Source organism: Cupressus sempervirens, chromosome 11 (assembly GCF_028749045.1).
Source record: "Cupressus sempervirens isolate cs-2001-9-10 chromosome 11, ASM2874904v1, whole genome shotgun sequence".
NCBI lineage: Eukaryota > Viridiplantae > Streptophyta > Pinopsida > Cupressales > Cupressaceae > Cupressus > Cupressus sempervirens.
In genome coordinates this window covers 257,372,617-257,385,141 of record NC_143128.1, presented here as the reverse complement: position 1 = coordinate 257,385,141, position 12,525 = coordinate 257,372,617, and the positions used below count along the sequence as shown (strand labels likewise).

Sequence of the window (12,525 nt, the reverse complement as noted above, 5' to 3'; positions counted from 1 at the left end):
TATGATGATTATTTTTCTAGAATGACAAGTTGATCAGTAGTAGGCTACACAGTTTTAGATACAATTTTTGACATGTTTGCCATTGATGTCAAAGGGGGGAGTAATATGTAAATGAAAAATTGTATGTATATTCTAAGGAAATTATGTATTATATATGTAAAGGGGAGTACACTTATGTACTTATGTATCAATGTAAAGGAGCGATAAGAAATGTAATGATCCATCAAAACATGAATAAAATTGTTATGTTTTGAAGTCAATTTTGTGTACTTACTTTTATTTGTTTTTTGTTATGTATCACATCATTTTGGGACTTAGAAAATTTTCCCAAATTTTGTCATCAATGCCAAAGGGGATATTGTTGGCAATATGGTCATATAGATATTTTGAGAGTTGTCATTTATGGCAACATATATTCAACATTTCATTTATGCATTTAGAAATAGAAAATTGTCTAAGTGTTAGATAGTTTACAACAACAGAGAGAGCATATGTGATGTGTATAGATAACTCATTGAGAGTTAGCTTATGCATAGTTGAAGAAAGTTCTATGATGGTGTCATCATGACGTATACCAGTGTGCATATGTGTATAGACAATACAACGTGATATATTATTGAAATACCAGTATAGGTATTAAATAGTGCAGAACAAAGTGTAGTAGAAAATTGGATTGTATGGCTTTAGGAATTTTTTTTTGACAAAATAATTACTAAGTCATGATGAGCCAATTATGTGGATATTATTCCATAAGTAATTTTATATTATGCCAAGCATGTGAAAGCATGAAGGCCGAGTAAGTAGTGAATTATGCATGTGCGAGGTATAAGTAAAGATATTATCTTGCGAAGATAAGTGTGTAACATATGTATGATCTATGTGATATTTGTGATTGATGTGAAGTCGATGAGATGATATGAAAACTACATCTAATGTATGATCGGAGTAAGTGTGAAATACAACAGACAGAAAGCATTGTATGTATATCTATTCTTGTGAAGAACTAAATTGTATAATTACATGTTAGGGTAGTGGGCTCTTCTTGCATACTTTGTATTTGATCTATCAACTCCTAACTGGGTTGAGGCTTCTAACAAGACCTAGTCCTCTAAAAAGGACTCGAGACACTATATGTACTTCATAGACTCCTAACAAGGTCAATATCCTTAACATGATCCTTTTTTTTAATGAATCATCTTGTGGGTATCATCCCCAATTGGGTTTTTCCCTTGGCCATGGTTTCCCTAGTTAACAAATAATGGTGTTATGAGTTCTCTATGTGTATGGTTATATTTATTGTTCAACATTGTTGGTTTACTTTCAAATGCAAGTTATAAAGTAACTAAAAAATTCATTAACACTTATGAATTTGTTAGGGAAATATATTTCTAATAACTAACATAATCACAAATTCATTACTTATTAGGGAAATATTACATACTTTTGTAAACTTTTAATCAAATCAACAAACTAGGTCAGATTTAGACCCACAGTCACCAAAACGGCCATAACTTCTGCAAAACTTAATGAAATTTGACCAAACCAAAACCAAAATAAAGCTAACTCAAATACCTTTCTGAAAATATAAGTTATAAGTATGTATATTTTTATATGAAGTTACACTACTAGAAACAACAATCAGGTTTGTGGAAAATAACACAAAAAATTAACACAAAACTTGCAAAACAAAACTCCTTTCATTTCTATTATTCTCAAAAAGATTTTCAACCTTTCCCATCTATAAATCATGAACATTACATGAAATTTTAATGCCTTTTCAATTCCTATAACTATTGGATACCTCCTATGACTCTTGACCTTCCCCTCTACATCAACTTTATATATTGTCAAATTTATGTGCCAATATTTTATTGCATATTTGAAAACTTTTGCATTTTCCCATAAATGACCTCCAAGACTCCTAAAACTATAAAAATATGGTCAATAAAACATAAACATATTATTCCTATCATACTCTATGACATTTACTTTCTTTTATCAAACTTGACCATATGAACTTAAATGGACAACATTGACAACATTTTACAAATTGATTCTAAGGCTTACCTTAGCCTTATATGTTGACTCAAATGTATTGAAAAACATTAACTTGATATTTTAGAACAAAAATCAACGAGATATGTATTCTTTATATCTATTTTTCTAGGTGCTCCCGCACCATACTCCCAACTTTCAAATCTTTCCAAGTCCCTTGGAAAGGGGTAAAAAATAAAGCTTATCTTCATCTTCACTTTTGGTCTCTCAATCCTCTTTCTTAAGAATATGATTTTGTCATGAAAATATTTATGCCCTTTACAATCTGATTTCTCTATCACCTACATTGAAAATAACATAATGAAAAGTTCATGGATAAAATCAATGGGATTAGTATCAAAGTCAATCATAAATCTTGCATCTTTTCTCTCAAGTCTTCTTGGGTACTCTTCACATTTGTCTTCACTTTCAACATACATTCGATCACTATCTACTCTTTATTCATCCACAACCTTGATTTCTTCTTTTTTGATAGAAATCTCACCATGAGATTCATCAGTAATTGTACCATCCTTTTGGTCTTCAACCACAACCATATTATAAACACTAGTATTTTCTTGTGTAGGTTCCACAATGAGTAAAGAAGTTTGTTCATCTTCTTTCACAATTTGGTCAATAGGTTCATGATTTATCTCTTCCTCTTGAGCTACAATCTTCTCTCCCAGGGCTTGAGTTTTCTCTTCCATATTCTTTAACTTTACTCTCAAGTTTATTAATTCTTCCTTTATCTCCTTCGTCTCTTCTTCTTTTCTCTTCCTTCTTTCTTCATTTTTCCTCTTCTTTTCTTCTTCTTTTTTTCTTTTTTATTTTCATCATCTTTCTTCTCCTTTTGTGAATCCTTACCTTGTATATACTTCCTAAAAAATCCTAACCCTCCAAGCAAGATTATATTTTCTTGCCTCAACTAGGTTTTCCTCTCTTTTCCACTACCTAGTTTGTTCTCTCTTCAACTTGCAAAACACAAACACCAATCCCACACAATTTCCTTTGCCCAGACCTTTTGGGCTCTAATACCAATTTGATGCAAGGATAAAAGGACTCTAAAATCACATGATTACAACTTCATTACTTATCAGGGAAATATTACACACTTTTGCAAACTTTTAATCGAATCAACAAACTAGGATAGATTCAGACCTACAATCACCAAAATGGCCATAACTTCTGCAAAATTTAGTGAAATTCAACCAAACCAAAACCAAAATAAAGATAAATCAAGTACCTCTATGAAAATATAAGTTTTAGGTTTGTATCTTTTCATATGAAGTTACACCACTAGAAACAACAGTCAGGTTTATGGAAAATTACACAGAAAATTAACACAAAACTTGCAAAACAAAACACCTTTCATTTCTATTCTTCTAAAAAAGATTTCCAACCTTTCCCATTTGTAAATCATGACCATTACATGACATTTTAATGTCTTTTCAATTCCTCTAACTATTGGATGCCTCTTATGACCCTTGACCTTCCCTTTTACATCAACTTTACATATTGTCAAATTTTTGTGACAATATTCTATTACATATTTGAAAATTTTTGCATTTTCCCATAAATGACCTCCAAGACTCCTAAAACTATAAAAATATGGTCAATAAAACATAAGCACATTATTCCTATCATATTCTATGACATTTACTTACTTTTATCAAACTTGACTACATGAACTTAAATGGACAACATTGACAACATTTTAGAAATTGATTCCAAGGCTTAACTTAGCCTTACATGTTGACTCAAATATATTGACAAACATTAACTTGATATTTTAGAACAAAAATGAATGAGATATGTAGTCTTTATATCCATTTTTCTAGGTGCTCCTGCACCAGTACCACAAGAATATTGACTCGGTATGAAGACTAATAAATTCAAAGTTTCATTACAAAATTCTTAAGAATTTAAATCTAACTTTGTTGTTGATTCAATTTGATCATGACATCGGGTCTAAAAAAAACCTGACATTTAATTAGAGGTGTTATACAATAAATTCAAACTAAAAGTCCCTATTTTTCTTAGAAATTAAGTTGAGTAACTCCTTCATTTTGAAAAATTTGCCAAATAAAATATTAATTGTATTCTAAGTATTTTGCTAATAATATGTAATTTTATTTAAATTCAGGAAGCAATCATATATATAACTTAAAAAATTTGCCACGTGTTTGTGTATGTTAATTATTATTAGTCTAATAATTAATTATGCCAAATAAAAAATAAAGTTGTTAAATATTCAGTTTAAGTTACTTTAAAGCAATTCTACTATACCTTAACTAAGCAAAAAAAATAATCAAAAATACTAATATTGTAACATAACTAACACACAATTACTTTTGAATGTTTGATTTGGTTGAAAATTAAAATCTTAACTTTAAGCAGTTAAGTTACATAATAAAATATCTAAAAAATCATCAACATCTTATATAATTTGGTATCTCTATTGAGCCTACAAAGTTAGCCTAGATAGCCACTATTGATTCCTTTCCTCTATACAAAATGCAAATTATTTGAGCCCTAACACTCCTATGGTCCCAACCCTTCACATTATTTTACTAAAGAGATGAAAAAATGAATATCTAGAGTGTTGGAGAAAGATGCAGAAAGAGATAGAGATTTAGAGGTCTAGGAAGAGGGAGATAGATAGATTGATTGAGAGAGACACATGACAAGAAATTTAGAGGGACATAAGAGGATTGAGATAAACGAAATATCGGGTAAGTGAAAAGATGGATAGAAAAATATATAGAGAGATAGAGGTTGAGATAGGGAGACAAAAATATGTATATGAAAGGGTGGGGTAGAGGGTGAGAAGGAAAGATAAAGTGAAAGAGAGATAGAGTTATAAGGATATATAGAGAGAAGGGGAGAAGATAAAGAGATGGAGTTGCTTCCAAAAAGAAGAAGATGGGTTGGGGGGGGGAGAGAGAGAGAGAGAGAGAGAGAGAGAGAGAGAGAGAGAGAGAGAGAGAGAGAGAGAGAGAGAGAGAGAGAGAGAGAGCATAGAAGTGGCATAAAAATATAAAGAGGGATTAAGGAAATAGATATGTAGACATATATAGGTATAGAGATGGAGAAATATCCCAATAGCTAAAGAGGGAAAGATGGAGTAAAATATATACAAGGAGATATTAAGAGATACAAAGTTGGGGAGTTGTTGAAATGATAATGGTTAAATATGGAGTGAAAAGGAGAGTTAGAAAGATTAGGGGTAATAATAGATGGTGGGCACCATAAGGAGACTTGAAGTGATATACTACTAGAGTGATAAGGGGAGTATGGAGCAATAAGAATCTATAAGATTGAGAGAGGGGATTGATGGGTAGAAGATGGATGGTGGATGAGAGGGATGGAGTAATAAGGATTACATGGACTGATAAGGAGACATAGATAAGAAGATGGAGAGATGAGAAGATAGGAGTAAGATGAAGTCTTTGGAGATATAAGGATTCGAACATAGTATGAGACAACTGCATGAGTCACATCTATTGTAAGTTTTATATGCTTCATAGATGTTTCCTTATATCAAGTGGAAGACCTGATTTTACAATCTAACAATTCATAACATTGTAGAAGAATGCGTTACTATCAGAACATTTTGCATAGTGGATTTTACCCTACACTAGCATAGCCTCACATAGTCTTCAATTGTGATATTATCCTTATGCATATCTTATTTAATATAAAAATTAATTTCCCCCCAAATAGATTGTTGTTTAGATACAACCGAATTTTTTAGGTTGTGTTCAGTCTTTTCCTATTGTGAAAATTTAAGATATCATTTTGAAAAAAATAATTTAAATGTTGCTATTCTAATAGGGAATTGTCAAGGCTAAAATGATAGACCATATATTTTAACATTATTATTATCTTTTTAAAAATTAAGAAATGTTTTAGCATAAATATTGAACTCCACAAAGTCCTAAAGTGTGAGACATATAATTCACGTGAATCAGTTGTCAATTAACAAAAATAAATAAGTGATATCACTGACCATAAAACCTATAACGTTTAAAACATATATATATATATATATATATATATATATATATATATATATATATATATAGCGTGAGAGAGAGAACATATGTAGAGAGAGGGGTGAGAAGAGGTAAGGAGATAGAGATAAATGAGGAGAAATAAAATGATACATATTTAGGCAAAGGGGGTGAGGAGAGGGAAGGAGATACATGCAAGGGAGGGAGATAGAAATGATACATATTTAAGGAGAAAGAGCGAGGAGAGGCACAAAAATAGAGATAAGGGAGGAAGATAGCGGCAAAGATAGATATGAAAATAATACTTTTAGAATCTAATTAATATAAATTATAGAATCTAAATTCTTGATGTCAATTTAATTAATAGTATAAGAAATAGAGACATATAGAGTGATGTGATGGGTGAAAAATATGTAGAGAAATAGAGATAGATTGATAGGGAGATGACATATAGAGAAGATTATATAGAAACACATAACGGAAGAAATACTTATTTCACCTTCATATCTATGCGGCATACCCATTGTACACTAAGCTGAGATTGCTAGTAATAATTTCTTTTCCCTTAATTTCATTTGTCATTTGTATTGTACACAAGCCATCAATTATTAAAAGGTCAAAAAAACTGAAACCTACTATTCAACCCCATAATGAATCTTTATACAATGAAAATAGCTATCGCCTAGAACGTGCCCATTGCAAATTGAGTCCGGTGCGGTGTCTGCGTGCGATTGCAGGAAATACAACACTAAATCCGACGGACATATCTCGTCTTGTCTTTTATAGTCAGCCCTTCTCATAATGCTAGATTTTTACCGTTAATAGCAGAATTTCTAATAAAACAAAAAGTAAAAATTTGTTCATATCTCGTACAATTTTAAAACCCAATTGAATCTCGAAAACCCCACAGTCTGGATCCTCTTTTTGTCAAAATCGTCCAGGATTTGAGCCGAATTCGGCTATGGCGAGCAGTGGGAGCTCTAATCTGACTCCCGTGGTAAGTTTGCAGAATGTCGAGGATTTTTGAGCTGAATTCCGTGCATAGCGGGATTTAAATCGGTGAGATTTGACGCATTGCAGGAGGATCGAGGAAATGAGACGGATAACAGCTTGGAGAAGATAAAGAAGCAGCTTACTTCGGCTTCTGGAAGGACTTTGCTGCAAGGGCCTCTGCTGAAGCGATCGGAAACTGTAAGGATTTTTTTAGTTTAAAATACTAAACTGTAAATTTCTGGAATGAGATGTAATGTATTCAAATTACATTTACTCCTTATGAGCACGAAAGATCTGTCAAGGGATATTTACTGCGTCAAAGTATGTGGAAATTCAATTTGGAAAGAAAATCTTTTGTTGAAGCTTGTTTCTTTAATTCCAGTTTGAACTAAACTATTTAAGTTCTATATTGTTTAAGATTTCAAGGACTAGATTGTACTTGCCAATATCTTCCTAATTGTATTTTTGGGGAAGGTGAAGGTGACTATGATGACTGCTTTAATGTTGGTTAAGTGAGATTTGTCGGTAGGACCTATCAAGGTTTATTTATTTGTTTGTCCAGTCTTAGACTGGATTTTCTCTGAAGTTATCTTCCATTGTTGGTTTTAAGTGTTTGTGCACTAGGTTACGATTGCAAATAATTTTTCAATTGTGTCTATGATGACGATGAAGATAATAAGATTTCGTTCACTAGCTTCTGATTGCAATATTTCTGTGTCTGTGTCTATCACGATGATGAGGAGAATGACAATGCTGAATCTTAACGTCCTTTAGGTATTGGTTTGTTGAGCCTAAAAAAGTTAATCTATTTGGATTGTTTATATAACGGTAGATAATGGGCAATCCATTTTAACCACTGCGAGGTTATACTTTCAGCTTAGAAAGTTAGATTGCATGCCTGATAGTGTCAAATGATAAACAATTCACGTCAGACTGTGTAAATTGGTCCATTTTAACTATGCAAGTGCATATTTTTGGCTTAGGTGCCATGCTTGACCCTGGCTATGAGGCATGTCTCATTCAGAATTGGATGCAATCTGTTTCTCAATTTTATGCTGATTATGTTTTTCAACAAGTTGAATCCAACTCTTTATTCATCCCAGTCGATATATATTGTATAATATATCAACCTGCACACATTATTTAATGTTGTTCTGTGTGAAGAAGATGGTTTAATGAGTTTGTTGAACCTTACTCTTTTCTAAAACCAAACAGTAACTGAAGTTCATCCCAGTTGATAGCGTATGGTATATAACTTTGCAACTTATATGTATCATATAATTTCTTTTTCCATTTATAAATTGGTTTTAATGGGGGCTGAGCCTATGGCCATCTGTTGGAATTTTTGTTGCAGAAATCATCTGTTAATAATGAAACTGATTTTTTTTTCTTTAAATTTTTTTAATTGCAATTTTAAATAGTTGTTATGGTGTAGATTACTGCTTTTGTTTTGGGACAGCCTTTAACATATTGGATGCTAGGACTTCTAAATTTCTACTTGTCTATGATTATTTGGATGATCCAGGGGAATCACTTTGAAAAACAAAATAACTCTAAAATCTAATCCTTAATATATATTGATGAGAATTTGTAAAATTAAAAAAGATCAAATTGTATGTCATTGCAACTACTGGACTGCTTTGCATTCAACTTCAGGTATGCTATGGGATTTTGTTAGTTTAGTGGTATGAAATTTGAATTACCAGTTTTATTTCTCCAAGGTTTTCATAATTATTCTTTTTGTCATTGGTACTCATACCCCCCCTTGAGAGTCTCATCAAGTGTTTGCCATTGACTCAAGATAATGAATCTGTTCCAATCGTAGGAGCAACATGAAGGACAAACGACAAATTTGTTAGGAGTCAGATCTACTGTAGCTAGTTTGCAGATTATGTTGAACATGTACAGGAAATGTACACACAAAAAAGCAAAAGCACTGTTACACATCCAGTAGAGACAAATAATAGTAAATGGTAGAGTTTTAAATTTTAATTGGTGTCTCTCTCAAAGGGAATGGAAATCAAAATATATTACAATGTGTTACATGCGATGAATGGTTACAAAAAGTTAAAGTCACTTTTACTCCCTCAACCATTTTTTGACATGGAAAGTGGAGTATCATATGGCAGTATTGATTTGGTCTATAATCTTGCAGTATGGATAGAGAGCAATCGCTTTTAACTCCCTCAACAATCATTTGACACAAAAGGTGAAGCATAATATTTTTATGTAGATGTGGTCTATAATCTTGTCGATCTCTTATCTTGTAGTATAGATAGAGAGCGATCACTTTAACTCCAACAATTGCGTGACATGGAAAGTGAAGTATCATAATGTCATGTAGATTGGGTCTGCAATGTTCCCAAGTATCTTATATTACAATGTGGTACAAGTCATGGCTGGTTACAAAAACTCATGTGCGAGCCGATCACTTTAATTCCCTCTACCGTTATATGACATGGAAGGTGAAGTATCGCATGGTTACGTCAATGTGGTCTATAATGTTGCTAACCTCCACTCTTGCTATATAGATAAAGCTCAATGTGGCGATGTTTGTTTTGTTGTAATACACATTGTGGCAATGGAATGTTGTATGTGCAAATCTAATTGCAAATATCCCTTGGGGAAATGCTAGCACATCCCTAAGATGCTTGTGTTGCTTGGATCATCCACTTATTTTTGGGAAGAAATAGTCCCATTGCATGGAGGGTAACTTTGACTTGTGATAAGTGCTGTGCTTGTTTTGCATGTTGCTTCTTCTTCACAAGTTGGAACTATTAATAAGTACCATGATAGGTTCTGGTAGAAGTTGGGTTGATGAGTTCATCGTTTTGCACTAGGGCACAAGTGTGTAGAATCCAAGTTTGATGGATATTACAAAAAGCTTGAGCAAAATTAATGTGTAGGGATCAAGAAGCTCAACGTTGAAATTTGGTTGCATTCCCAAAAGTGGAGGAAGATCTAAACAAAATTGTTCTCACAACTTTTATAAAGAATATTGTAAGGATTGTACCCTCTATGATTTGATCTTGTGGTCAAGACCTTGGTAATATTACTTTTCGAAGTGTAACCAATTTTTTTGACATATTTGAAAAGTGTGGCATTGGAGGTGAATTTGACTTATTGACTGTGTTGGAGGAATTACTTTGTTCTATCCAATCCTTTGGCCTTCATTGCATTTTCTAAAATTGTACGTCTACAAAATGCAATGTCAAGGGTTGTTGTTGGTTGGAATTCATAACATGTTCGGAATGAACTATGCCATGATGAATTATGAATAGCTTTATTTTAGGCATGTTATATTGTAAAAATAAGATCGTTTTATTTTTTCTGTAACTTGTAATAGCACTTACGGATTTTATGTGTGTTTCAAGTTACCTTCTCAAAGCATATGCATATGATTTTAAGAGGCATGTCTTCGTAGAGACATGTCTCTTTAATTCTCATTAGTTATCAACAACATTTGCTAATTGTCATGATAGAGAGTAAGATATTTACTTTTATACACACACACATACACGTTAAGTATATATCTCAAATATATACAAAGTATTATATATACAAATATCTGCAGTGCATTTTATCTGACTGAAACTACACTAACATTAACCCTCCCTCTTAGTTAGGGAGTATAAACATATAGGCAAATATAACACCATTGGCAATATTTAGGAATGACACATTAAGGAAATCTTTGATTAGAAGATTTCCATTATATGATATCATATGCGTATTAGCCTATCAGAATATTGACACATGATATTCAACAAATACTATTTTGATATCATATTAGGTAACATGAGATTCGGCCTATCAGATTATTAACACATGATATTCACCAATGATCTGAGTAATGGCCTATCAGAGCATCAATAATTGATATCCACTAAGTACTTAATACGGTAATGGCCTATCAAAATATCAAGGCAAGATATTCACTGAATACCTATCATATATCTTTACAAACAACTTATAGACCGTCAATTTAATGTCATCTAACACTTAGTTGTTGATTTACAAGATAAAGCCTTTCATGATCTATTTCAACAGTTACATAAACTTATATCATGATTTAAGTTGTTGTAAGGTCATCACCTTCCATTAACTTCTGCAAATACAAGTGATTATCATTTGGAAGTCGTTACTTCCTCATGATGTACATAGGGGGGCAGGGCCATGATATCAAAAGTTTACATGAAGTTACGGCAGATACGATCATGTGGTGTTGTCATGTCATCACCATTAAACATATCAGAGAATGATGCATGAGCATCCTAGGGAAGTCAACAATCCTATATGTAGGGACTTTGAGCTTGGATTTGTAGAGTTATGCTTTGTGTTGTTGGGAATGTGTTCGAGACATATTAGGGAACCTTGTCCTAAGTGCGCATGAAGTTTGGAGTAATCGTCTTGGAGTTAGAGTTGTTTTGGTGGTTGCTGGTAACATGTTCTTGATTAGTTGACAAACCTTGGAGATTGTATTCACGAGCTTTGATTTGTGGGAGTTGGCTTATGCGCTCTTGGATTTGGATATTTGGATGGCACATGGACCTATGCCTAAGGGCATGTACTTCTATGTTGTTATATGAGTTAGTTATGCATTGTAAGGTTGGGGCTTATCCTAACTATTTAGTTATTTCATGTATTTAATGTTTGTTGCTAGGCCGACTTGTGGCTTGAGGGTTTATTGAATGTAACTTGCTAGGTTGACTTGTGGCTTGGTTTAGTATAAGTAAAGGGTCTTGTGGAGTCTTGTGTCATCATTTAGCATGGAATTCCGCATGGAGTAGCTAAGAGGAGCGAAGTTTTAACAGAGTTAGTAGCTAAGTGTGGGCTTGGAAACAAGAAGGTTGCTTGGTGGCTTGCAAGCACAAGTTAAGATTCTTCTTGGGGTTCTCTGCTAGATTGTGGATTTGGGCTAGCTAGGAGTTGGATCTTGTGAGGTCTTGCAGAACTGTTATTGTAATTGCTTATGTCTTTGGCCGTAACCCGGAAGGCCTTACACCCGGGCATGTTTAATGTAAATCTTATGATTCTATTATGACAATTGGTGTTTTTTGCATCTAAATCTCTGTGTTATTGTTTATATTTCATTGTATGGTTATCTGTTGGGGGCTAGGACATCTCCGTTGGGGATTCTCTTGCCTTGCACTGCATCAGAGAATAAGGTTTTCACCTCAAACTTATCTCTCATAGACAAGAATGTATTAGAAGGGATTGCACTTGAAAATCCTTCTTCATGAAGAAACACTAGCTTTTTGACCTTCTTGTCAAGGTTACTAATAAAGTCTCAAAACTCCTTCTGACTCTGATATCAACTTTTCTGACCTCTTTGTATAAGGTTGTCTTTGATGAAGTGTCAGATTCACCCTGAATATGTATCATCCTTCTAACTTCCTTGCCGCAAGTTGTGTCATGCTTCCCTAGTTCAATAGGTATCCTAGTATTATAAGGCCTCCCAGTCTACATACATGAAATTTTATTC

General features: G+C 33.0%; 1 protein-coding gene across 1 annotated transcript in view; it reads left to right on the top strand.

Annotated features, from left to right (window-relative positions):
• The first annotated feature begins 6,861 nt into the window (after positions 1 to 6,861).
• SWAP70 (Pleckstrin homology (PH) domain-containing protein) overlaps positions 6,862 to 12,525 on the top strand; it is a 160,636-nt gene continuing 154,972 nt past the window's right edge. The window contains exons 1-2 of the mRNA XM_089811779.1: positions 6,862 to 7,044; positions 7,128 to 7,238. Coding sequence (XP_089667905.1) covers positions 7,009 to 7,044; positions 7,128 to 7,238 — 147 coding nt within the window. The 5' untranslated portion in view covers positions 6,862 to 7,008. The remainder of the gene's footprint in view (positions 7,045 to 7,127; positions 7,239 to 12,525) is intronic.